We start from the raw sequence: 24,199 nt of genomic DNA, 5'->3' as shown, positions 1-24,199 counted from the left end.
CTGAATGAAAAGGGGTGTGAACCTCCCTCCCTAACTTTGGCTCCTGGTGGGAGGTGGAGGCACTACCCCCTGGCTCTGGGGTGGGGTGTGGCCTCTCTCACCTCTGCCTGCCTGACACCTCGCCCTCCTGACTTGGCCCTCACAGAGTAGACAACAATCACCTGCTCCTGCTAATGATCCACGTGTTCAGAGAAAACGAAGAGCAGCTGTTCAAAGTAAGTCCTAGGAACTCAGGAGCGAGCAAGAGACCACAAGGGCGAGGCGGGATGGGCCACCAGCCCCGCTGGAGCGGCAGGAGCCGCCTGCCTGACCCCTGTCTGCTTCGGCCCCCAGATGATCCGGATGAGCACTGGGCACATGGAGGGCAACCTGCAGCTGCTGTACGTGCTGCTCACAGACTGCTATGTCTACCTGCTCCGGAAAGGTGCCCGCCGCCCCCGGGCAGACAGTGGGTTGTGGATGAGGCTGACTCTCAGCCCATTTTCCCCAGTCCCCTTGCCCTCTTGACTGCCTTCCGGCTGCCTGGCATGCAGTGATGGAAAGGCACCCCAAGGAAGGTGTTGCCAGCAGCCCTGAGACGTGAGCCTGGGGCTCCCTCTGTGAGAACACACCATCCTCCTATTGCAGGGCAAGGAGAGCGCCCTAAGAGAGGGGGCTTTGTCTAAGAAAATGGGGTAGGGGGAGGGAAAAGAGGCCTGTGGGGATAATAGGCCTTGGGGTCTCCTCTCTCAGGGGCCACAGAGAAGCCATACCTGGTGGAAGAGGCCGTTTCTTACAATGAACTTGACTATGTGTCGGTGAGTCCAGGCCCTGCAGTTGCGCGCCTGCTGTACGTACAGGGCGTCTCAGGCCACTTACCCATAGAGCTGCAGGGTGAGGCACAGCCCCTTTCTCATATCCTGGGGTTGGGCACCAGCTTAACTCTCAGAAACGCTTCTGTACATGATGCTGGGGGTAAGAACCCGGCTTGAGGTCGCCTCTTCCCGGGCTAGATGTCTGACCGCCCTCCCTCCCTCGTGCAAGCCCCTGGCTTCTGGGGCTTTACTTGGTGGCGGCCCGGGGTGTGCGTCTTCCTTCCCAGCAAGCTCAGCCTGGCCACGCTGCCTCCTCCACCAGGCAGCAGCCAAGCCCCAGGTGCATGTCAGGGTGTGGTTTCTGGCAGGTTGGCCTTGACCAGCAGACGGTGAAGCTGGTGTGCACCAACCGCAGGAAGCAGTTTCTGCTGGACACGGCTGATGTGGCGCTGGCCGAGTGAGTGGCGACCCCGTCCCTTTGGAAGTACTGGAGAGTCCGAAGCTGCCCATACATAGCTGTGGCTGCCCTGGGGTGGGGGATGGGAAGTGGGAGATCCAGGATGGGAAACCAGATGCATTCCCTCTGGAACCTGCATCTGCTCAGAGAGGCAGGCAAGTAGATGAAAATCACGGGACTCATGTGGTCAGCCCAGGTGACCTCAGCCCCTGGCGACTCTTGGGGGTGCTGGCATGAGTTGTCCAACAGGAAGGAAGGCAGAGAGCCATGCTGCTGGGGCAGGTGTGCCCTTGAACGCTTGCCTCCTTGTCCTGGCTCAAGGTTCCACCCGTTCAAGTCCTGCCAACCCTCCTTGTCAGTCTTCCCTCACCGTCAAAATCCAAGCCCCCTTGGCCACTGAGAACGATCAGGCCTGTTTCAGTTGTCATTTGATGACCTTGGACCTCGTCATTGCTGCACCTGCCACCCTGGTCACTGGTTCTAGCCAGGCCCCTCCCCCAAGTTTCTGTGACCCCCTCCAGGCCAGGAAGGCTCAAGACTAAGCCCTGTCCAGTTGTGGCCCTGTTCTCAGGCCTCTAACCACAAACCCCACTCCCTGTGTAGGTTCTTTTTGGCTTCTTTGAAGTCAGCCATGATCAAAGGCTGTCGAGAACCACCCTACCCCAGCATCCTGACAGATGCCACCATGGAGAAGCTGGCACTGGCCAAATTTGTGGCCCAAGAATCAAAGTGTGAGGTAAGAACCTGGAGAGGAAGCTGGGTGCAGCCCCTGAGAGAGCAGAGCAGCAGCCACGAAGGTTGGCATGAAGGTTAAGGGATGCACATAGATGTCTTTGCAATTTCACAATCGCCTACCTGGGTGGGACGGGACGGGGCTTTCTCATCCTGGATGGGAGGAAGGTCATGTCCACCTTCCTACTTGGGTTGTGTCCTAAGGTTAAAACACCCTTGCTCGGCAGGGCGTGATGGCTCACGCCTGTAATCCCAGCACTTTGGGAGGCCGAGGCAGGCAGATCACCTGAGGTCAGGAGTTCGAGACCAGCCTCACCAAAATGGTGAAATACACTAAAAATACAAAACTTAGCCAGACGTGGTGGCGGGTGCCTGTAATCCCAGCTACTTGGGAGGCTGAGGCAGGAGAATCACTTGAACCTGGGAGGTGGAGGTTGCGGTGAGTAGAGATTGTACCACTGCACTCCAGCCTAGGTGACAGAGCGAGACTCAGTCCCCCCTCCCCCCCAAAAAAAAAAAAAAAAAAAAACCCTTGCTCTTGGCTACCCCAGGTGCTGGGCCATCAATGAGCCCAGTCCGGGCTCAGCCACCTGCCTGGCCCAGGCCTTACTTGCTTTGTTCCCTGTCTCCCCCACCCAGGCATCTGCTGTCACTGTGCGATTCTATGGCCTTGTGCACTGGGAGGACCCCACAGATGAGTCCCTGGGCCCTGCCCCCTGCCACTGCTCACCCCCCGAGGGTACCATCACCAAAGAAGGCATGCTGCACTACAAGGCGGGCACCTCCTACCTGGGCAAGGAACACTGGAAGACGTGCTTTGTGGTTCTCAGGTGGGAGCCCTGGCAGCTCCAGGCCTGGGGCTTGGGCCCTGGGGTGGCTGGGCAGTCAGGTCCCCAGCGAGGATCTCTCCGCAGCAGGTCACTTAGGGAGCAGCCTGAGAAGAGGACGCTTCTCTTCCCTACAAGAGCTTGGAGTCGACCTAGCTCAGGCTGTTAGAGCTTCTCTGTACAGCCAGTCATCTTCGGGGCCCAGGAATCCCTGAGTGCCTCAGGGGAGGATGCAGGCTTGGTCCCTCTGATGAACCTTGAGCTGTGTCCCAGGTCTGCTGAGGTGGCCATGTTCCCTGCTGGGCCCCCAGGGCTTTCTTCACCCTCCCTTCCGTAGATGACAGCTCCTGGCCTCCTTTTCCTCAGATTCATGGCCACAGCATGTGCGTGGGAGGGGAACCCTGGGACTTGGGATCTGCCTGGCCCCAGTTCCTGGGACAGGCCTCACTCACCCTGTTTTGTGTCCCTGCAGCAACGGGATCCTCTACCAGTACCCAGACCGCACCGATGTCATCCCTCTGCTCTCAGTGAACATGGGGTAAGTGTCCCGGGAGAAGGGGGTGTATCCTGGGGCCCAGAGCTGCCATCTCCCTGGTTCGAGATGTCCTCCCCGCTTGGCAGTTCAGCCTCGCCCTCAGCCCCACCCAATCCAGCGGCCCTGACAGGTGGCCTGGGGCTTCCACGATCTGAATGCTGCAAGGAGCCCACAGGTGGGGATAAGGGAGGCAGCAAGGAGCTCCTGACTTAGAACAGGTCCAGTCTGATGAGGGAGGCAGGCCCTTCCCCAGAAGCTCCTAGCCTGATGGGAGATGGACATTCGGGTAATTGGAAGGAACAGCGGGCCCTCAAGAGGAAGCACGCATGAATGAATGAGGCCGATTCTCAGAGGGCCAGAGGGACAGCTGATTCCCAGCCCCACCTGGCTATGCTTGGGGATTTAGAAGATCTTGGGCATTCTGGAGATGAAAGGTGTTACACAGAAAGGTGGTGGGTGGGGCTCCCAGACTTCTCCTGGGAGCTGGAAGGGCCTGGAGAGCCCTCTGCTATCCTCCAGCCCCCAGGACGGTGGGGCAGACCCTGTGCCGCACACCCTGCACCAACCCTGGGGGCTGCCACTCAGTGCTGCCCTTGCCTTCTCGCTCCCGTTTCACCCTCCTCCTCTGGCCCAGGGGGGAGCAGTGCGGTGGCTGCCGGAGAGCCAACACCACGGATCGGCCCCACGCCTTCCAGGTCATTCTCTCCGACCGACCCTGCCTGGAGTTGAGTGCCGAGAGTGAGGCCGAGATGGCCGAGTGGATGCAGCACCTCTGCCAGGCTGTGTCCAAAGGGGTGAGCTTTGCCTGCCCCCACCGCTCACCTGACCTGCCTGACCCACCCAGACCCCCAGGGTCCCATCTCTAAACCCATAGTCACAGAGCAACCTGAGGGCCAAGACCTCCGGGGGTAGCCCAGGAATGGACCCTGGAGCTTGGGCATCACTCCCATCCCCACCACTACTCCTGATCCCTGGAGGGAGAGCAGAAGGGCTGGCTGGGTCCCCTGGAGTGGGGAGTTCTGGTGCAGACCAGCCCTGGAGGCCCCAGCCTGCCTCTCCCCTGCCCCGCTGCCAGGTCATCCCTCAGGGCGTAGCTCCCAGCCCCTGCATCCCCTGCTGCCTGGTCCTCACCGATGACCGCCTCTTCACGTGCCATGAGGATTGCCAGACCAGCTTCTTCCGCTCTCTGGGCACAGCCAAGCTGGGCGACATCAGCGCTGTCTCCACTGAGCCGGGCAAGGAGTACTGTGTCTTGGTGAGCTGGGGGTGGGGGCGGGGATGCCGGTCCTGCAGCAGGAAAGCTCTGACTGCTCACCGGGGGCCTGGCTCTCCCTAGGAGTTCTCCCAGGACAGCCAGCAGATCCTTCCGCCCTGGGTCATCTACCTGAGCTGCACTTCTGAACTGGACCGATTGCTGTCTGCACTGAACTCTGGGTGGAAAACCATTTATCAGGTACCCAGCTGCCCAGGAACCCCATTAGCTAGGGACCCTGTGGAGTGGGAGCCACTCCCTGGGGAGACAAACCCTAGCTGCTCCCAGGACCTGGCCCTGCCTCTAGGGTCCTGGGCACAGCCATGTACCAGGATGCTCCTGCCTCAGGCCTGGGGGTGAGTGCCTGCTGCTCTTGAAACAAACCCAGGAGAGTCCTCGCTGTCCTTACTGCCTCTTGCTGCACCGTCCCCTCCTCGGCTGGCCAGAGGGTGACAAGCCTGCCAGGCTGGGGAGCCCGAGGCCCTCAAGCCACTCAGCACTGCTGCCTCAAGGGCCTGGGAGAGAAGGGGTGGGCCCCGGGAGGTGGGTGTGGGACTCCAGCCTGGGTGGCTCTGCCTCTGGTTTGGACTGGGCCTTGGGTGATTGAGGGTGGCCTGGCAGGAAAGAGCTGTCTGGGGGCAGAGGCCAAGGTGGGCATGTTGGTGCCAGCCCCAGACTGAGCAGACACACCTGACAGGCACAAAAACTTAGAACCAAAGGGGTAAAACCCTGACTCCTAGTGAGTCTGAGGCCGAAGCTGAAAACAGAACCCAAGAAACTTAATTCCTGACCTCAGTTCTAATCAAACAGCATGAATGGTGGTGGACCTCCAGCTGTGCTCAGATGGCGGGGGCACAAGATTGGCAGTACCCTCTTCCTTGCCCTCCAGGCTTAGCGCCAGTGTAGGAGGGCGCTCATGAGAGCCCTGCACAAGTGGGTTTTGAGCACATGCTGTGCTCTAGCCCTGTGGAAGCCTGGACCAGCCGGAGGCAGAGAACAGCTCAGGACAGACCACCTCCCTGCAGAGCCAGACTGCAGCGCCTGCCTCGCTGGGCCTACTGAGGGCTGGGGCCTTCCCAGGAAAGAGGGGGCTCAGCGGTACCACCCCGTCCTCAGCTCAAGCCCCTGGCAAGAACAGGAGAAACTGGCAGTGTGGAAGCTGTTCCCAGGGAGGTATGGGAGGGCCTGACAGGCGCCATGGCCAAGGCATAGCCAGGCATGGTGCCCACAAGCCCTGAAGACTGCTGCAGCCCTCATCTGTTCTCTGCACGCCCTCAACACAGGTGGACCTCCCCCACACGGCGATTCAGGAAGCCTCCAACAAGAAGAAATTCGAGGATGCCTTGAGCCTCATCCACAGCGCCTGGCAGCGGAGTGACAGTCTCTGCCGCGGCCGAGCCTCCCGAGACCCCTGGTGCTGAGGCAGAGCTGGTTGGCGTCCCTGGTGGGCAGGAAAGGAAGGCACGCCAACCGACAGGCACACTGTCACGGCTGTCGTCATACTGTCGGGAGCCTACAGCCCACCCCTGCCCCGGGTGGCAGAAAAAACCGAGTGTGGCTTAAGACAGGGTCCCTCCACTCCAGGGATCCAGATCAGGTGCCCGGCACCCCTGGGCATCCTGCCCGACAGGTAGCAAACGGAGGTCGCTGGGGGCAGAGGGTCTGAGCCCTGTGGGCTCTACGGATGCACGCCATCCTCCCGGGCCTCCGCCTCAGTCTGCAGAACCTCTGCCGAGTGGCACTGAGAACAGCATCCATCTAAGGAAGAACAAAATAACCGGGAGGGCGGGAGCCCCCTCTTCTTCTCCTGGGTTGGGGGCTGGGGCCCTGAGTGCCCAGTCATCCTTGTTCGTGTTTGAACACTCTCCTGGCCGCGTGGGGAAGCAGGAACATGGGGTGTCTGCGCATGCTTCCTCCTCCTAGCTCCATCACCGCACACACAGCTGCCTGCCTCGCCAGATGCAAGGGGGCGGGCAGCCCTCCCTGGCTGCCAGGAGGCTCTGCATGCCCACGGTCCTGCCCTGCCTCTCCCTTCAACCTGGCAGTGCCTGTAGCACCAAGGAGCAAAAGGGGTGGATGGGGTGCTTGGAGAAGGGCAGAGCCCACCAGCCTGGCATCCATGTTGACATCTTCTGACTGTCCCCTGCTTGGCTGGAGCCGGGCCCTTCCCTAGAGTTTCATCCAGAGCCTCCTGGGGAAGGGATCAGGTGGTTTGGGTTTTGTTTTTTAAAATAAAATAGACATGTTATATTGCCGAGGCTTGTCACTGGCCCTTTTTGAGCAGGGTAGGGGAAGGGAGGTCTCCAGATCCCTTGGGCCCTTTTCTGCAAACCTTCCTCCATCCTGCCCTGTGCCTGACACGAGGGACACACGGGATATGCAGAACCAGATCAGCCACAGTTGCTGGGTGGACTCACTGCAGGCCCTCAGGCCCTGGGAGTTTCTCGGCCTGACCTTTGCTCTCCCTCCTGTTCCCGATTGCTACAGCGGCCAGGGGAGGAGCAGCCACCAGCTCAAGCCCCAGGGCACATCTGCACTACCGCCCACCATCTGCAGCCCATCCCGGGGCAGTGAGTGCCCAAACCCAGGAGAATCCAAGCTTTCCTACTGCCTCTTGCTGCACCGTCCTCTCCAGGGCTGGCCAGAGGGTGACAAGCCTGCCAGGCCGGGAGCCCGAGGCCCTCAAGCCACTCAGCACTACTGCCTCAAGGGCCTGGGAGGGAAGGGGTGGACCCCGGGAGGTGGGTGTGGGACTCCAGCCTTGGTGGCTCTGCCTCTGGTTTGGACTGGGCCTTGGGTGACTGAGGGTGGCCTGGCAGGAGACAGCTGTCTGGGGGCAGAGGTCAAGGTGGGCATGTTGGTGCCGGCCCCAGCCTGAGCAGACACACCTGACAGCTGGCCCAGGTGGCGCTCTCTTCTCAGCAGGCACAAAGGGCTTCCAAGGGCCGCCTCCTGCCCCACTGGCTGCCTGGCCATTCCTGCAGGGAGCAGCAGAGCCTTCTGCCCAGCCCAGGAGGGGCTCCCCCAGCAGGAGGGCAGGCCTGGCTGCAAGTCCTTACCAGCTGAGGTCACTCCTCAACTCCTACTCACCCAGGCGCCCTGAAGTCCTGGGAGCAGTGAGGGGGGGCATAGGAGCCGGAGGCAGTGGGGGTGGGGGCCAGCAGGCAATGCGGTTGTCTTTTATTTGGCGTGGCACTGACCTAGGCACACTGTTCTCATCGCCACTCCTCCACAGAACCTTCTGGAGTGGATGTCAGTGTCTTCATTTTACAAAGGAGAGAAACTGAAGCTCTGAGAGGAAATGACTTGCCCAGGGTCGCACATAAGAGCTGCACCTGGGATTCCGATCAGCCCCCCAGGGCTCCAGAGCCCTTCTCTACTTCTGACCCTGCTGAGCATGGGCCTATAGATGGTGGGAGCCAGACTGGAAGACTGAGTCCTGGAAAGAGGAAGTCAGTCACCAGGGGCACATCAGGGGCAGCGTGGGACAGGGGCGGAGTTGGCCATGTACCCCGTGCCAGGGACCTCCCAGTCACTTGCCCCCTGCCCAGGGCTCTGCCAAAGCTGGACAGGCTAAGCCAGAGGCAAGGCAGGGGTGCCAGCCCTTTACCCAGGGCCAGAGGGAGACCAGGAGGAGGAGCCTGAGCTGGTTGGCACCTTCTCCCTATCCAAGCTCTCCCTCCAGTCCCAAGTGACCTTTCCCCCAGATCCCAGGGTCCAGGCCCGCCCTTGGCTGGCAGGTGTGAGCACAGAAGCAGCTAGGATTGGTCACAGCGAGTAGGGGCGTGTCCCAGGCTCCAGCAGACCACTGGAACAGCTGAGCAGAGCAAGTGGACTGCTGAGATAGACCAAGGACTCCAGGCAGCCACAGGCCTGTCAGACCAGGACTCTTACCCTCCAGACATGGCCTCAGGCCCCTGCAAACCCCAGCCCCGTGGCCCTGCAAGGTTACAGACAGCCTAAACGCCACCACCACAGGGCCTGTGCCATGCACCTGGCCCGGGCACAGAAGGCCACTGGTGCGGAGGCTGTGGAGACAGTTCCCCCAGCAGTGGACCTGGTGCTGGGTGCCTCGGCCTGCTGCCTGGCCTGTGTCTTCACTAACCCCCTGGAGGTGGTGAAGACGCGGCTGCAGCTGCAGGGGGAGCTGCAGGCCCGGGGCACCTACCCACAGCCCTACCGGGGCTTCATGGCCTCTGTCGCTGCTGTGGCCCGAGCAGACGGGCTGTGGGGCCTGCAGAAGGGACTGGCTGCTGGGCTTCTGTACCAAGGCCTCATGAACGGCGTTCGTTTCTACTGCTACAGCCTGGCATGCCAGGCTGGCCTCACGCAGCAACCAGGTGGCACCGTGGTTGCAGGAGCCGTGGCAGGGGCACTGGGAGCCTTCGTGGGGAGCCCTGCTTACCTGGTGAGTGGCTTGTTTCCATCCTCCACCATCCCATGACCCAGCTCCTGCAGGGACCCTGCAGCCTCCAAAGGCTGGGCTCAGTGGACTTGGGTTGGGTGAGGCAGCCTGGGTGGGGTGGGGCAGCCTGGGTGAGGCTGCTCCCTGGAACATCTTAGCCCAGGCCTGGAATCTGCCCCTTGGCCCAGGGCACCAGGGCCTTGCTCTGATCCATGCTCTCCTGGGGACCCTGCCCCACTGGTCCTGAGCCAGGGGAGGGGGCAGAGGGTGGCAGATATGCCGGCTCAAATCCTGGCTTGGTTACTTCTCTTCCTGTGCGGCCTCGTGTACGATAAGAATAAAAGCTACCCTTGAAGGCCTCCCCCTCACCTGCACTCTGTAGGAGTGCCTCAGGGCCGCCCAAAACAAATAAAAAATTTTTAAAAAATGTTTTGAAAAAAGCTACCTTTGGCTGGGCGCGGTGGCTCATGCCTGTAATCCCAACACTTTGGGAGGCCAAGGCGGGCAGATCACCTGAGGTCAGGAGTTTGAGACTAGCCTGGCCAACATGGTGAAACCCTGTCTCTACTAAAAATACAAAAATTAGCTGGGCGTGGTGATGCATGCCGGTAATCCCAGCTACTGGGGAGGCTGAGGCAAGAGAATTGCTTGAGCCTGGCTGGCAGAGGTTGCAGTGAGCCGAGATCGTGGCACTGCACTTCAGCCTGGGCAACAGAGCAAGACTCTGTCTCAAAAAAAAAAAAAAAAAAGAGAGAAAGAAAGAAAAAGAAAAAAGCTACCCTTGAGCAAAGGCTTGCCTTGTCCTTGGCTGGTGCTGGGGAGTCATTGTCTCACTTAATCCTCAGAACAGCTTCCAACCGTGACAGAATTGAAGTCCGGAGAAGGTTAAGTAACTTGCTCCAAGTCACACTGAGATGCAAAACCCAGGCCGACCCCAGAGCTGCACCTCAACCCGATTTCACATGACCCCTAAGCCTCAGGCTAGGGACCACAGAGCTCTGAGTTTCAGGGGCACGGGGGCGGGGGCGCCCTCAACTCACACAGCTTATCCTGGCTGTCCCAGGCTCCATCCCCACACCCCATGTCCCCTCTGCTCCTACAGATCAAAACACAGCTGCAAGCCCAGACAGTGGCTGCAATGGCTGTGGGACACCAGCACAATCACCAGGTGAGGCCTGCCACTCTCCCTGGGGGCACGGACTGGGCATGCTCCCAGCCTGGGCAGGGGTGGCCAGTGACCCCGTGCCCTCTCCCCACAGACTGTCCTGGGTGCCTTGGAGACCATCTGGCGGCAGCAAGGGCTGCTGGGGCTGTGGCAGGGCGTTGGTGGGGCTGTGCCCCGAGTCATGGTGGGCTCAGCTGCCCAGCTGGCCACCTTCACCTCTGCCAAGGCCTGGGTGCAGAAGCAACAGGTGAGGAGCTGGGGATACCTGTGCCTACCCACAGAGGCACATGGGACTGAGGGGGACCACCTGCCTCCTTCCACACGGGGAAGACCAGGGGGTGGCAACACATAGGGCCCTGCCTCTGCCCTCAGAGTCGTGACTCTGACCCTTGGTACCAGCAGGAGTAGGGGGTCAGCAGTGAACCCCAAAGCTGAGAAGGAGCTCAGGGTGGCAGGGCTGGGGGATGGCTGGAGGGGCCCCATCTGCTCCCCTTTCCACAGCCCTGTTAGCCCCTGTGTGGCAGGAGGTCGGGCGGGCACCACGTGGGTGGGTAGAGGGCAGATGCAGGGGTCCACACCTGTGCCATCCCCACAGTGGCTCCCGGAGGACAGCTGGCTGGTGGCCCTGGCAGGAGGCATGATTAGCAGCATAGCCGTGGTTGTCGTCATGACCCCCTTCGATGTGGTCAGCACACGGCTATACAATCAGCCAGTGGACAGAGCTGGCAGGGTGAGCAGGAGTGGGTCTAGGGGAGGATGTGGGGAGCTGGGAGCACCCCCCACACACACACACACACACACACACACACACACACACACTCACACATGCACAGCCAGAGACATGCAGACACAGGCCATGCCTGCAAACACATTAACTGGGCTTGTTTGCTGAGCCCCCATGTCCCAAGCACAGGCTAAGCGCTTTCACATCTAGATTTTATTCCATCCTTAAAATCACATTCATCTTCCTGATGAGGAAACTGAGGCTCAGACAGATCAAGTGACTTGCATGAGTTCCCCCAGCTGGTAAGTGGGGGAGCCAGAACTGGAATCTAGGCCCGATCTTACAGCCTTCTCATGGCACCGCAGCCTCACACATGTGCCCAATACAGATGTGCTGTCCATAGGGTGTGTGGGGGTGAAACTGACCCCTGTGCCGAGACATGGTGCCAGCCAGGGCCTCACGGCCCCTGTAGTAACACTCACCCCATGTGTTTCCCCAGGGCCAGCTCTATGGGGGCCTCACCGACTGCATGGTGAAGATCTGGCGGCAAGAGGGACCCCTGGCGCTCTACAAGGGCCTGGGCCCCGCCTACCTGCGCCTGGGTCCCCACACTATCCTCAGCATGCTCTTCTGGGACGAGCTTCGGAAACTGGCTGGGCGGGCCCAGCACCAGGGCACCTAGACGGCGGCCCTCACTCCCACATCCTGACACGGCTCGGCACTTGGCTGGAAGTGAGGGCCTGCTCCAGCACAACTGGCTGTCCCGGGGCGGGCCATGGGCCTGGGCCTTGCCAGAGGCCCCGGGAGAGTGTGGACAGCTCTGGTCCACCCAACCCCTTGGCCCACCCAGGGCCAGAGCATCCACTCCAAGTTACCACCCATTCTGTCTTCCAGACAGTTCTCTTCCTTCTCTGTACGGTGTACTGGGTCACCGCATCCCAGAGCCTTACTCAGTTAGAGCAACTGCTGCGGGCATGCACACGGCATAGGCCCAGTAACTTACACACATCGGCTCACTTAGGCCTCAGACAGCAGCGCGAGGCCGGCACTTTTACCTCTTTTACCATCAGAAAGCCAAGGCTGAGAGTGGTGATGTGGCTTTGACCACAGCCACACAATTTTGTTTTTTTTTTTTTTTTTTTTTTTGAGACGGAGTCTCGCTCTGTCGCCCAGGCTGGAGTGCTGGAGTGCAGTGGCCGGATCTCAGCTCACTGCAAGCTCCACCTCCGGGGTTTACGCCATTCTCCTGCCTCAGCCTCCCGAGTAGCTGGGACTACAGGCGCCCGCCACCTCGCCCGGCTAGTTTTTTGTATTTTTTTTAGTAGAGATGGGGTTTCACCGTGTTAGCCAGGATGGTCTCGATCTCCTGACCTCATGATCCGCCCGTCTCAGCCTCCCAAAGTGCTGGGATTACAGGCTTGAGCCACCGCACCCGGCCAGCCACACAATTTTGAAGTGGCAGAGCCAGGACTGGAGTTTAGCCCTGCTCACCCCAGACCTATGCGCTTGAAAAGTGCGTGACTGTGACAGGCCCATGGGTCCGGACTGCTTGTAGGGGTCGCTGTGCCATGGCGAGAGCTGGGGTGCACCAGGAGGCTGTGGCGTCGTCACCTGCCTTATTTGCTGGGGCATCTGTAGCAAAGAACCACATATGGGGCAACTTAGACAATAGGAATGTATTTTCTCACGGTTCTGGAGGCTGGATGCTGGAGACCAAGCTGTCAGCAGGCTGGTTTCTTCTGAGGTTTCTGTCCGTGGCTTGCAGAGGCCGCCTTCTCCCTGTGTCTGCACATGGTGGTCCCTTCATGTGCATCTGGGTCCTGATCTCCTCCTCTTATAAGGACACAAATCATGTTGGCTTAGGGCCCACCCTCATGATCCCACTTTAATTTTTTTTTTTTTTTTTTTGAGACGAAGTCTCCCTCTGTCACCCAAACTGGAGTGCAGTGGCATGATCTCGGTTCACTGAAACCTTGGCCTCCCAGGTTCAAGCAATTCTCCTGCCTCAGCCTCCCGAGTAGCTGGGACTACAGCCGCCTGCCACCACACCCGGCTAATTTTTGTATCTTTAGTAGAGACGGTGTTTCGCCATGTTGGCCAGACTGGTCTCGAACTCCTGACCTCAAGTGATCCACTGGCCTCAGCCTCCCAAAGTGCTGGGATTACAGGCATGAGCCGCCTCATTTGGCCCAATTTTAACTTAATTATCTCTGTCAAGAGCCTATCTCCATATGCAGTCACATCCTGAGCTACTAGGGGGTAGGACTTCAACATGCACATTTGCAGGGGCCACAGTTCAGCCAACATCATCTCTTTTTTTTTTTTTTTTTGAGATGGAATCTTGCTTTGTTGCTCAGGTTGGAGTGCAGTGGTGCAATCTCAGCTCACCACAACCTCCACCTCCCAGGTTCAAGTGATTCTCCTGCCTCAGCCTCCCGAGTTGCTGGGACTACAGGTGTGCACCACCATGCCCAGCTAATTTTGTATTTTTAGTAGAGATGGGCTTTCACTGTGTTGGCCAGGCGGGTCTCGAACTCTGGACCTTGCTGCTCACCTCGGCCTCCCAAAGTGCTGGGATTACAGGCGTGAGCCACCACGCCCGGCCTCAGCCAACATCATCTAAGGGCTCTCACGGAGGGCCTCCCAGCAGCCCGCACTGTGGGCATTTGCACATATCCTGACAAGCCTGAAAGGAACTCCAAGTGCCCATTGTTCAGATGAGGGTACTGAGGCCCGGGGAAGGGAAGCAATGTGGCAGGGCCAGCAGCAGACCCTGGGCCCTTTCTCTAGACTGAGCACCACTCCCCATGGGTGTGCTCTCAACGCCGCACCAACCTTCGCACTGCAGAGATGGACACCAACTCCCTGGCAGGGGCAGCACTGCTGCCAAGCAGCCCCACCTGCCCTCCCAGCCACACCCCAAGTCTGTAAGGGTTACTCCCAGGAACACCTGCTACTGCACACTCCAATAAAGTTTTATATTTTGTTTACTTCAGCAAACCCCCTTTGTGGCCAATCTCAGTCTCCCCCGTCCCTGACCCCCACCTTCTGCTCCCTCTGCCCTTTCCGTTTGTGAAAGCAGGATGGGAGCTGTATCCACCTGTTCAGCCCCGCCCTGCCGGACCCAGGTGAGGCCTGCCACCTAGTGGACCCAGGGAGGAGCATCAAGAAGTGCGGCCCCGGCCTGTGCGAGAAGACTCAGGTGGGCTCCGGCTGCGGGAGATTCCACACCGGGTCAGAGCTGGGCAGAAGGCTTTGGGAAGGTGGAACCAGACCTTACAAAAAGCAGGCAGAACTGACCTCTGGCTGTGGGGGAAAGACAGCCCCAGACCTCAGGCTGAGAGGGCACCGCTGATCTCTAGCTATGGGGGGGATAGAGTCCCTACTCTCAGACCCTGGGCTGAAGGAGCAGAGCCCACACTTCAGACTGCGAGAGGAAGGACCCACACCTAAGGCTGGGCAAGACAGATGGAGCCCGGGGCTTCAAGGGGCATTGGGTGGTCCAAGCCCTCAGGGAAGATTGCTTTCTTTTTTTTTTGAGACGGAGTCTCGCTCTGTCGCCCGGACTGGAGTGCAGTGGCCGGATCTCAGCTCACTGCAAGCTCCGCCTCCCAGGTTCACGCCATTCTCCTGCCTCTGCCTCCCGAGTAGCTGGGACTACAGGCGCCCGCCACCTCGCCCGGCTAGTGTTTTGTATTTTTTAGTAGACACGGGGTTTCACCGTGTTGGCCAGGATGGTCTCGATCTCCTGACCTCGTGATCCGCCCGTCTCGGCCTCCCAAAGTGCTGGGATTACAGGCTTGAGCCACCTCGCCCGGCAGGAAGATTTCTTTCTTTTGTTTTCTTTTCTTCCTTCCTTCCCTCCCTCCCTTCCCCCCCCCCCCCCCCCCCCCCCCCCCCCCCGCTTCTCTTCTCTCTCTCTCTCTCTCTCTCTTTCAAGACAGAGTCTTACTCTGTTGACCAGGCTGGAGTGCAATGGCATGATCTCGGCTCACTGCAACCTCCACCTCCTGGGTTCAAGCCATTCTCCTGCCTCAGCCTCCAGAGTAGCTGGGATTACAGGGGCCTGCCACCATGCCCGGCTAATTGTTTGTATTTTTAATAGAGATGGGGTTCACCATATTGGTTAGGCTGGTCTCGAACTCCTGACCTCATGATCCACCTGCCTCGGCCTCCCAAAGTGCTGGGATTACAGGTGTGAGCCCCTGCGCCTGGCCTCCCTCAAGGAAGATTTCAAATAAAGTGGATGCCAGACTTTTAGCAGGGACAGAGACCACAGACCAGCCCAGAGACCCTGTCCCTTGGAGCTGGGACCTTGCCCTTCTGGTTCTCAAAGGGTTAACACCCCTGGCTCTCCTCCCCTCCCCTGGGCCTTTGACCCCTCCCAGCCTCTCTCCTTCCCTCCACTGACACCTTTGCCCAGTGACGTCGGTCTGTCCCTGCGCAGACCTAGTCAGAGGCTGGGGCTGGTTCCGGGCCTGCCATGTTCTCCCTGCCATCCCTCCCCTCCTGGCTCCCCGGCCTCCCCTCCCTTGAGTGGGGTTCTAGCCTCCTCCACTCCCTCCTGCAAGGTGAGCACCTCGCCCCATTCCTGCCTTGGCCCTGCCCCCTTCCAGCTCTTTGCAGTGCAGGGTGGACCCCACCCACCTGGTCTCCCGCCACCCCTGACCCTTGGCCGCCCCCTCCTCTGACCCTACCAACCAAGCCTGCCCTCCTAACACCCCTGCATGCTGCCTCGCTGCCTTGCTGCCTCCCTCCTGCCCCCTCAGGCCTGATCGGGGCCCTTGGAGTCTTGGTCCTGAACAGCCTCCTGAAAGTTTACTTCTTCGTGGGCTGTGCCAAGTGAGTTCCCACCTCATCCCCACAGGGAATGTGGCTGGGGAAACAGGGACCCCCACCAGGGGTCGAGGGTGGCAGTTCTGCACCCCTGCCCACACCCATTCTGTCCCCACAGTGACCCGCAGCGGTGGCCCGAAAAGGAGCGGCTTCGGACCCAGTGGGCCTCTCTGGAAACTGTGCACCTGGCAGGGCTGGCCCTGTTTCTGACCGTGGTGGGGTCCCGGGTGGCTGCCCTCGTGGTGCTTGAGTTCTCCCTCCGGGCCGTGTCCACGCTGCTGTCACTGGACAAGGTGAGGCCTCTGGGAAGGCAGTGGGTGGATCACTCCCCAGCCCAGAGCCCGGACTCACCACCGGAACGTGGGCAGCTGAGCCCAGGTCCAGCATCCCAGCCTGTTCGCTGTATTTTCCGTAAGACTGGGAACAGAGGCTGCAGGTTGCACCCTCGGGTTTGGCTGCTGAAGCAGCAGCACTCACAGGGGATACAGTCCCAGTCCCAAGAAGACAAGAGCGACAGCTCCTGTAGATCCGACTCCCCGAATGCCAGGCCCTGCACCCAGTGCGCTGCGTGCATCATGGAATCCTCACAGCCACGGGGTGAAGGTTTACTCTGATTCCCCATTTCACAGATGGGGAAACTAAGGCTCAGAGCGTATGTGGCTTGTTTGTGGTCAACAGGTAGAGTCAGGCTTTGGACCCAGGTCTCTGAGACTCTGAACCACCACCCTTCGGCTAACAGATGGGCCCCAAATACTAAGACGTGATTGGAGGCCGGGCGCGGTGGCTCACGCCTGTGATCCCAGCACTTTGGGAGGCTGAGATGGGCAGATCACCTGAGGTTAGGATTTCAAGACAAGCCTGGCCAACATGGAGAAACCCCATCTCTAAAAAAAAAAACATTAGCTGGGCGTGGTGGCGCATACCTGTAATCCCAGCTACTTGGGAGGCTGAGGCAGGAGAATCGCTTGAACTCAGGAGGCGGAGGTTTCAGTGAGCGGAGATCGAGCTACTGTACTCCAGCCTGGGTGACAGAGCAAGACTCTGTCTCAAAAAAAAAAAACACAATTGAAATTAAGGTGAGAGAGATGATCCTCTAGGGCTTCATCTGATGCCGACGTGGCCCCTTTAGGAACCATCCCCAAGGTCCCTTCAGGCTCTGGCCTCCTGTGGCGGGCAGCACCTGTAGTGAGGCAGCCCCCACATCTTGGCCCCTCTTCTGCGCTCCCCGCAGGGTTCCCGGGGTGCTGCTGAGAGGCTGCAGCTTTACCTGCTGTGCCAGTACTCACTGGGCTGCGGGCTGACCTGCGGCCTGAGCTTCCTGCAGGAGGGCGCCCCTCACCGCACGCTGAACCTGCTGCTGAGCCTCGGGCTGGCCACGCTGCTGGGTCTGGGTGCCCGGCGCCTCCGCCGCCACGTCTGCCGCCTCTACGAGCTGCACAGCAGCCAGCACTACTGTGGGGTGTGCCTGGGCCTGCTGGCCGGTGCGCACGGCCTCCCCCAGCTGCTGGGCCGCGCCCTGGCCGTGGCCTTTGCCGTGGGTGACCTGGCAGCTGTGGCCCTCATCAACCAGGACTTCCTGACCACCTCGGAGGCCGTGCGGTTCTGGACGCCGCTCACCATCTGCTACACGCTGCTGGTCATCTACATGCAGGGTGAGCCCTGCGGGGCCTGTCCATTCCATCCACGCACTGTCTGGGCCATTCCTCTGTCTGGGCCAGGCTCCGGGGAGGCTGACAGCTGTCAGCCCTCACTCTTGCCATCCCAGAGAGCCTGGTCAGGACAGAGGCTGTGTGGCAGGGGCAGCGCAGAGAAGCAGCATGCTGTGGGCACCCTGAGGGGGTAGCCTTTAGATTGGGCCTTGAAGGATGAGCGGAGATCCCTAAGAGAAGTGAGGCAGGGAAGGGAATCTTGGACAGAGAGAACCGCATGTGTCAATGCCCAGAGGGGAGAGAGGGCATGGCAGCGCCAAACAAGCCACAGGAGTCCAGTGTGGCTGTCACCCCAAGGGCACAGGGAAGGGGTGAGGCTGGCCAGGTTCGAAGGGGCCTGTTGGAGAGCCCTCATCAGCCAGGCAAGGAAGCCTGACGAGAGGCCGCTGTACAAGTTTGTTTGTGTTTTTGTTTTGTTTTGCCTTTCTGTTTTTTTGAGACAGCGTCTTGCTTGGTGGCCCAGATTGTGCCATTGCGCTCCAGCCTGGGCAACAAGAGCGTAACTCCCACCTCAGCCTCCCAAATTGTGGGGATTACAGACACACACCACTGTGCCAGGCTAATTTTATTTTTTGTAGAGAAGGGGTCAGCCAGGCCTATAATCTCTGCACTTTGGGAGGCTGAGACAGGCAAATCACTTGAGGTCAGGAGTTCAAGACCAGCCTACCAACATAGTAAAACCTGCCTGTACTAAAAATACAAAATTAGCCCAGTGTGGTGGTCTGTGCCTGTAATCCAGCTACCTAGGAGGCTGAGGCACAAGAATCGCTTGAACCTAGGAGGTGGAGGTTGCAGTGAGCCAGGATCGAACCACTGCACTCCAGCCTGGGTGACAGAGAGAGATTCTGTCTCAAAAGAAAGAAAAAAAAGAAAAGAAAGAAAGAAAGAGAGAAAGAGAGAAAGGAAAGAAAGGGTCTTGGCCGGGCGTGGTGACTCACGCCTGTAATCCCAGCACTTTGGGAGGCCGAGGCAGGTGGATCACCTGAGGTCAGGAGTTCGAGACCAGCTTGGCCAACGTGGTGAAACCCCGTCTCTACTAAAAATATAAAAATTAGCCAGGTGTGGTGGCAGGTGCCTATAATCCCCACTACTTGGGAGGCTGAGGCAGAATTGCTTGAACCAGGGAGGTAGAGGTTGCAGTGAGCCAAGATTGCACCATTGTACTCCAGCCTGGGCAACAGGAACGAAACTCCGTCTCAAAAAAAAAAAAAAGGGGGGGATCTTGCCATGTTGCCCAGGCAGGTCTTGAACTCTTGGGCTCAAGTAATCCACCTACCTCAGCCTCCCAAAATGTTGGGATTACAGGCATGAGCCACAGTGCCCAGCCTACTGCAGGGATTTTCATTGTTGCTATCTTGTTTTGTTTTGAGATGGAGTCTTGCTCTGTTGCCCAGGCTGGAGTGCAGTGGCACGATCTCGGCTCACTGCAACCTCCAACTCTGAGTTCAAGCAACTCTCCTGCCTCAGCCTCCCGAATAGCTGGACTCTGTCTCAAAAAACAAACAAAAGGCCGGGCGCAGTGGCTCAAGCCTGTAATCCCAGCACTTTGGGAGGCCGAGACGGGCGGATCACGAGGTCAGGAGATCGAGACCATCCTGGCGAACACGGTGAAACCCCGTCTCTACTAAAAATACAAAAAACTAGCCGGGCGAGGTGGCGGGCGCCTGTAGTCCCAGCTACTCCGGAGGCTGAGGCAGGAGAATGGCGTAAACCCGGGAGGCGGAGCTTGCAGTGAGCTGAGATCCGGCCACTGCACTCCAGACCGGGCGACAGAGCAAGACTCCGTCTCAAAAAACAAACAAACAAACAAACAAACAAACAAAAAGAACGGGGCTGAGCGTGGTGGCTCACGCCTGTAATCCCAACACTTTCGGAAGCTGAGGCAGATGGATCACTTGAGGTCAGGAGTTCAAAACCAGCCTGGCCAACATGGCAAAACCCCATCTCTACTAAAAATGCACAAAATTAGCTGGGTGTGGTGGCGGGCGCCTGTAATCCCAGCTACTCGGGAGGCTGAGGCAGGAGAATCACTTGAACCCAGGAGGCGGAGCTTGCAGTGAAACAAGATGGTGCCACAGCACTCCACTCCAAAAAAAAAAGAACAGAAGCCAGGTCTGGCAAGGAAACTTCTTGGAAAGCGGAAAGTGGTTAAGCCCGGGTGGGTCCATGGGGGTGATGAGAGGTGCTCACCTGGGAACGTGCTTGGCAGAAGGAGTTGCCAGGGCTGACTGAGGGACTAGAGGCGGGTATGCAGCAAAGAGAGGAGTCAGGCCGACTCCTGCCACTGCGAGGCTGCGAGGCTGCGAGGCTGCGGGGTTCTGGCCTGCACCAGTGGGAGGCTTGTGGGCTGGGCAGTGAGTCCTGGAGGCAGAGCGCCTGGTGCCCTGCAGATACTCGGAGCAGGGGTGGGGACCAGGAGGTTGTGATGGGAGGAGGGCTGCACGGGAGCGAAAGGCTTGTCCTGTGGAGGGTGCGTCCAGTCCGGGGTGTGGGGTCGGACGGTGACAGGCACCTGCGTTCCACAGAGGAGCAGCGGCAGCACCCCGGCCTGCAGAGCAAAGTGCAGACGGTGCTGGTGCGCATGGGCGGCCTCTTCGTGCTGCTGCTGACCGTGGGCCGCTGGCTGGACCTGCTGGGCATCCTTGTCTCCCTGCTGGGCGAGCTCTGGTGTCTGGTGGGCGTCCGCACCCTGCTTGACCTCTGCGAGATACAGGTGGGCACCTCCATCCAACGTATCCCACAGACAATCTCTGCTTCAAACAGCCCAGGAGCCTCAAGAGGCTCAAGTTTAAGAAGAGCCAGCTGGGCACGGTCGCTCACACCTGTCATCCCAAATACTCAGGAGGCTGAGGCCTGAGAATCACTTGAACCCAGGAGGCAGAGGTTGCAGTGAGCCAAGATCATGCCACTGCACTCCAGCCTGGACAACAGAGTGAGACTCTGTCTCCAAAAAAAAAAAAAGACAGAGCCAGGGTGACCTCTGTTGGAGGTCAGGGGCAGAGGGAGCTGGAATCACCTCTCCCACCCTCTGTCACCAGGCCAGGGCTATCCTCCAGGTCACTAGCACCCCCCACCCTGTCCACAGCCCTCTCCAGCAGCAACCCAGAGGCTCAAGTGGGAGGCAGTGCCCGGGTCACTAGAGGCCCGAGGCCCCCAGGGGGATGGGTGAATGGGTGGTGTCATTCTCAATGCCTTTCCTCAGGATTTTCCATCGCAGAGGCCTCCAGTGTCAACACCAAGCCAGCCCCTGCCCTCGGCACCCCAGTCCCAGAGTTCGGCCCCCTCCTGACCTGCCTCAGGGAGGATCTGGAGTCTGTCTCAAGCCCACCAGCCTGACCTTCGAGGCCTTGACCCCAGGGCGATGCCTGGAGGCAGAGTGGCAGGGCTGGCCCCCTGCCCGGAGCTCAACGCAGGCCCTGGGAGCCCCGAGAAGGGAAGGCAGGATTTGGCGATGGGAGCCTCTGGCGAGGGGGCACCTGGGGCCCCTGGTTGAACCCTCTTTTTCTCAGGGTGGGCAATGATGCAGCCCCTCAGACCTGCCTTCCTGGGCAGGGGTGGGGGGTGCATCCTCAGGAGGGCTCCCCCTTTACTGGTATCCTTTCCCTTCTCCATGAACAATAAAGACGATGACTTTCTCCACCTGTGCTTAGAATCACGAACACACAGAGGCCGGGCGTGGTGGCTCATGCCTGTAATCCCAATACTTTAGGAGGCTAAGGCGGGCGGATCACCTAAGATCAGGGGTTCAACACCAGCCTGGCCAAGATGGCAAAACCCTGTCTCTACCAAAAATACAAAAATTAGCTGGGCATGGTGCCTCATGCCTGTGATCCTAGCTACTGAGGAGGCTGAGGCAGGAGAACTGCTTGAACCCAGGAAGCGGAGGTTGCAGTGAGCCGAGATCATGCCGCCACTCTCCAGCCTGGGCAACACAGTAAGACTCTGTCTCAGAAAAAACACAACAACAACAAAGAATAATCACAAACACAGAGAGAGGGAAGGAGGCTTTTCTGAGACCATACAACTCTTCTGACAGGTCCTGGGATATGTGCTCAGGCTGGCCTGGGCTGGGTCCCCTGGGGGACATGGCTCCTTGCAGACTGAGAAAAACCATTCTGGGTAGAGAACTGGGTAGAGTGGTGAGGAGGTGAGGGGGACGGCGGGGATGGACACTTGGTCTGGCACCTAGCTGCCGTCGTGGGTGGATAGCAGCCATGTCCTCTCCCATCCCAGGCTGGGAACCAGCTGAAGGACGCACAATGCTGACCAGGCCTCTACTGGGTGCTCTGCGGTCCCCAGCCCCAACCCTGAGTTCTTGAAGGCCATGAGCATCCTTCCCATCTCAGCCCGTTCAGGGCCTAGCTCAGGAAGGCCAAAGGGTTGGGTACCAGCTCCTCTGCCTACCTTCTGTGTGATCTTGGACAAGCCGCTGCCCCTCTCTGAGCCTGGCAGAAGAATGACCACTGCCATGTGCCGGGTACTTTCCCTGCTTCATTTCTTCTTGACATCGGCCCCAAGAGGCAGGCCCTGTTATCCCTTTTCACAGAGTCAGAAACTGAGGTTCACAGAGGTTAAGTGACTTGCTCAAGGGCGCACAGGCATGAAGTAGCAAAGCTAGGATTTGAATCCAGGTGGCCTGGCCCCCAGACTCAAGTGCTTTGAATGCTGCCTGCTACCCTCTCCTTGTTGAAAATCTGGGGCCAGGGAAACTAACAGAGATGAGAAATATGGCTCCATTACCGGCAGGCTCTGGAATGTGGTTGCAGCCACTTTGGTGCAAGGGAGCCCAGCCCCAGCCCCAGGGCCCTTTGATTCTATGGGGATCCAGGGCTGCACCTCAGGGCCCTTTCCTAGGGGAAGCCCCACAGGGCAAAGGAGCCTCCCAGCCAGTGGTCTTTCTGGAGGAGGTCTGAGAGGTGTGGGGGTGGCCAGGAAGGCATTAGGGAGGAGGGGAGGCCTGGAGAGAGCACCTTGAGGATTCCAGGCTCTGATGGGTCCCTCCCTCTCGACAAAGGCACCACATTCACCCGAAGACTGCTGCTTGGGAGCAGGCAGGGGTGACGCAAGGATCCTTAACGCTCTGCACCCAAGGCTGGGCCGGGTGGTTTCAGCGCATTCCCCTAAGAATGGCCACCCCTTGGACAGCTCCAGCCCACCCTTTGAACCGTGCTCCTAGCCCCACCACCAGGACAGGCCTCTCGTCCCAGGGTGTGGTCGCTGGGGTCGGGGAAATGCCTATGGAATCCCCTCCCCCAGTACAGGACCCAGTCCACCCGGCCTGGGAATGCGCTCTGTTCCCTCTGGGCAGGAAATGTGCCCCAGTCTGGGAGGAAATGGCTCAGCTAGGTGGGCACAGGGCCAGCCCCTTGCCGGACCCAGACTGGGCTCTGGGTTCCAAGCAGGGGCCAGTGTTTTTGCTGGAATGTGCTTCAGCCTCTCGATCCCTGGCACAGCCTGGGCCCCGTTAGGGACAGGACCAGGAGGGGACTGGACTCAGCAGTCCTTTCCTTTTTATGGGCACAGGGATTGTTTTCCAAACAAAAATCAGGACACGTGGGCTGGAATAGCATTCTTTTCTTATCGAAATATTTTCGTGAAAATACTGACAAGGGCATAAAATGAGCTCATTCTACATGAGGCATTTAGCAAATCTCCACACCAAATGGAGAAAAATAGGCCTGAAGTCCAGCAGGCCTAGGACAATCCAAATTGTGTGGTCTGGGCAAAGCATGAGGCTGGGACCAGTACCTCATGGGGACCCTAAGAGCCTGACCCCTGGGCCCTGACCTCCAGGACCAAGATCCTAGGGTCAGGGCAACATCGTGCTGAAGAGGATGGGGACAAGTGTCCCTAGGCCCTGCGTAAAGTGAGTAGTGACCCCTGGGCGGCTGGGATTGGGGTAAACTGGCCTCCCCGTCCTAAGCCCCCTACTTCTGGCTTTTCTGAGCTCTGGCATTTTCTTTCTGAGACCTTGCATTTCTTCACCCATTCATTCATTCAGTAAGTCATCACTGAGTAGCCGCGTGGAGCCAGGCATTAGGCTGGCACTGGGGATGCTGGGAGGAGTAAGGGAGGTTCCCCTCCACAAAATGTGCAAAGAAAAGTAAAGCCGGAGGCTGGGCGCAGTGGCTCAAGCCTGTAATCCCAGCATTTTGGGAGGCTGAGGCGGGTGGATCGCCTGAGGCCAGGAGTTCGAGACCAGCCTGACTAACATGGAGAAACCCCGAATCTACTAAAAATACAAAATTAGCTGGGTGTGGTGGCGCATGCCTGTAATCCCAGCTACTTGGGAGGCTGAGGCAGGAGAATCGCTTGAACCCGGGAGTCGGAGGTTGTAGTGAACTGAGATTGTGCCACTGCACTTTAGCCAGACATCAGAGTGAGACTCTGTCTCAAAACAAACAAACAAACAAAATTAAAGCCGGGTCAGGGGACAGAGTGACAACAGGGGGTGGGTGGGGTGGGCAGGAGTGAGAGAAGGTGTATTTGTTATCTACAGCTGCGTCACAAATTACCCCCAAACTTGAAGAGTTTAAAACAACAGACATTGATCGTCTTGCTCTTTCTGTGGGTCAGCGATCTGGGTGCTGCTGAGCCAGGTCCTACATCTCAGGGCTGCTGTCAAGGTGTCACCGAGGCTGTGGAGTCATCTTAAGGCCCAGGGCCTCCCTTCTTCCCTGCCACTTGGGCCTCCTGCAGGGCAGCCCTACAACGTGGCAGCTGACTTTCCTCAGAGCCAGCCAGGGAGAGGGGTGGAGGACAA

General features: G+C 59.0%; 3 protein-coding genes across 11 annotated transcripts in view; all 3 read left to right on the top strand.

Annotated features, from left to right (window-relative positions):
- The window catches only part of PLEKHM2 (pleckstrin homology and RUN domain containing M2), a 51,110-nt gene extending 44,258 nt beyond the window's left edge, over positions 1-6,852 (top strand). For 3 of the 4 annotated variants that reach the window (XM_033228186.1, XM_033228185.1, XM_033228188.1), the window contains 11 exons: positions 146-215; positions 334-424; positions 733-797; positions 1,163-1,251; positions 1,855-1,987; positions 2,623-2,813; positions 3,283-3,348; positions 3,980-4,139; positions 4,421-4,600; positions 4,682-4,798; positions 5,881-6,852. In XM_033228186.1, the coding sequence (XP_033084077.1) occupies positions 146-215; positions 334-424; positions 733-797; positions 1,163-1,251; positions 1,855-1,987; positions 2,623-2,813; positions 3,283-3,348; positions 3,980-4,139; positions 4,421-4,600; positions 4,682-4,798; positions 5,881-6,018 (1,300 nt within the window). In that variant the 3' untranslated portion in view covers positions 6,019-6,852. The remainder of the gene's footprint in view (positions 1-145; positions 216-333; positions 425-732; positions 798-1,162; positions 1,252-1,854; positions 1,988-2,622; positions 2,814-3,282; positions 3,349-3,979; positions 4,140-4,420; positions 4,601-4,681; positions 4,799-5,880) is intronic. The other variant, XR_004441075.1, reaches the window with a different exon arrangement.
- Positions 6,853-6,986: 134 nt separating this feature from the next.
- Positions 6,987-12,865, top strand: SLC25A34 (solute carrier family 25 member 34). 3 transcript variants are annotated; one of them, XM_033228193.1, is made up of 7 exons: positions 6,987-9,005; positions 10,105-10,170; positions 10,262-10,414; positions 10,763-10,897; positions 11,391-12,013; positions 12,243-12,246; positions 12,348-12,862. In XM_033228193.1, exons 1-5 carry the CDS (start codon positions 8,586-8,588, stop codon positions 11,571-11,573), a joined length of 957 nt encoding a protein of 318 aa, XP_033084084.1. In that variant the 5' UTR covers positions 6,987-8,585; the 3' UTR covers positions 11,574-12,013; positions 12,243-12,246; positions 12,348-12,862. The 3 variants fall into 3 exon arrangements, with proteins under 3 accessions (XP_033084084.1, XP_033084086.1, XP_033084085.1); XM_033228195.1 differs by lacking the exon at positions 10,763-10,897 and having other exon boundaries at positions 12,348-12,865; XM_033228194.1 differs by lacking the exon at positions 10,105-10,170 and having other exon boundaries at positions 12,348-12,863.
- Positions 12,866-14,977: 2,112 nt separating this feature from the next.
- Positions 14,978-21,094, top strand: TMEM82 (transmembrane protein 82). Of its 4 annotated transcripts, XM_033228192.1 has the most exons (6): positions 14,978-15,462; positions 15,661-15,733; positions 15,846-16,020; positions 16,959-17,379; positions 19,962-20,149; positions 20,639-21,094. In XM_033228192.1, the coding sequence occupies exons 1-6, from the start codon at positions 15,375-15,377 to the stop codon at positions 20,723-20,725; spliced, it is 1,032 nt and encodes a 343-aa protein (XP_033084083.1). In that variant the 5' UTR covers positions 14,978-15,374; the 3' UTR covers positions 20,726-21,094. The 4 variants fall into 4 exon arrangements, with proteins under 4 accessions (XP_033084083.1, XP_033084082.1, XP_033084081.1 ...); XM_033228191.1 differs by having other exon boundaries at positions 19,962-21,094; XM_033228190.1 differs by having other exon boundaries at positions 14,978-15,733.
- The last annotated feature ends 3,105 nt before the right edge of the window (positions 21,095-24,199 follow it).

Source organism: Trachypithecus francoisi, unplaced genomic scaffold (assembly GCF_009764315.1).
Source record: "Trachypithecus francoisi isolate TF-2019V2 unplaced genomic scaffold, Tfra_2.0 Lachesis_group12, whole genome shotgun sequence".
Classification (NCBI taxonomy): domain Eukaryota; kingdom Metazoa; phylum Chordata; class Mammalia; order Primates; family Cercopithecidae; genus Trachypithecus; species Trachypithecus francoisi.
This window is presented reverse-complemented; position numbering and strand designations above follow the sequence as displayed.

Coding starts and splice junctions, on each gene's coding strand:
- TMEM82 (XM_033228189.1), top strand. CDS start 15,375: ATGTTCTCCCTGCCATCCCTCCCCTCCTGGCTCCCCGGCCTCCCCTCC. Junction 15,734..15,845: donor TTCTTCGTGGGCTGTGCCAA/GTGAGTTCCCAC, acceptor CTGTCCCCACAG/TGACCCGCAGCGGTGGCCCG. Junction 16,021..16,958: donor CGCTGCTGTCACTGGACAAG/GTGAGGCCTCTG, acceptor CGCTCCCCGCAG/GGTTCCCGGGGTGCTGCTGA.
- SLC25A34 (XM_033228193.1), top strand. CDS start 8,586: ATGCACCTGGCCCGGGCACAGAAGGCCACTGGTGCGGAGGCTGTGGAG. Junction 9,006..10,104: donor TGGGGAGCCCTGCTTACCTG/GTGAGTGGCTTG, acceptor CTGCTCCTACAG/ATCAAAACACAGCTGCAAGC. Junction 10,415..10,762: donor CCTGGGTGCAGAAGCAACAG/GTGAGGAGCTGG, acceptor CCATCCCCACAG/TGGCTCCCGGAGGACAGCTG.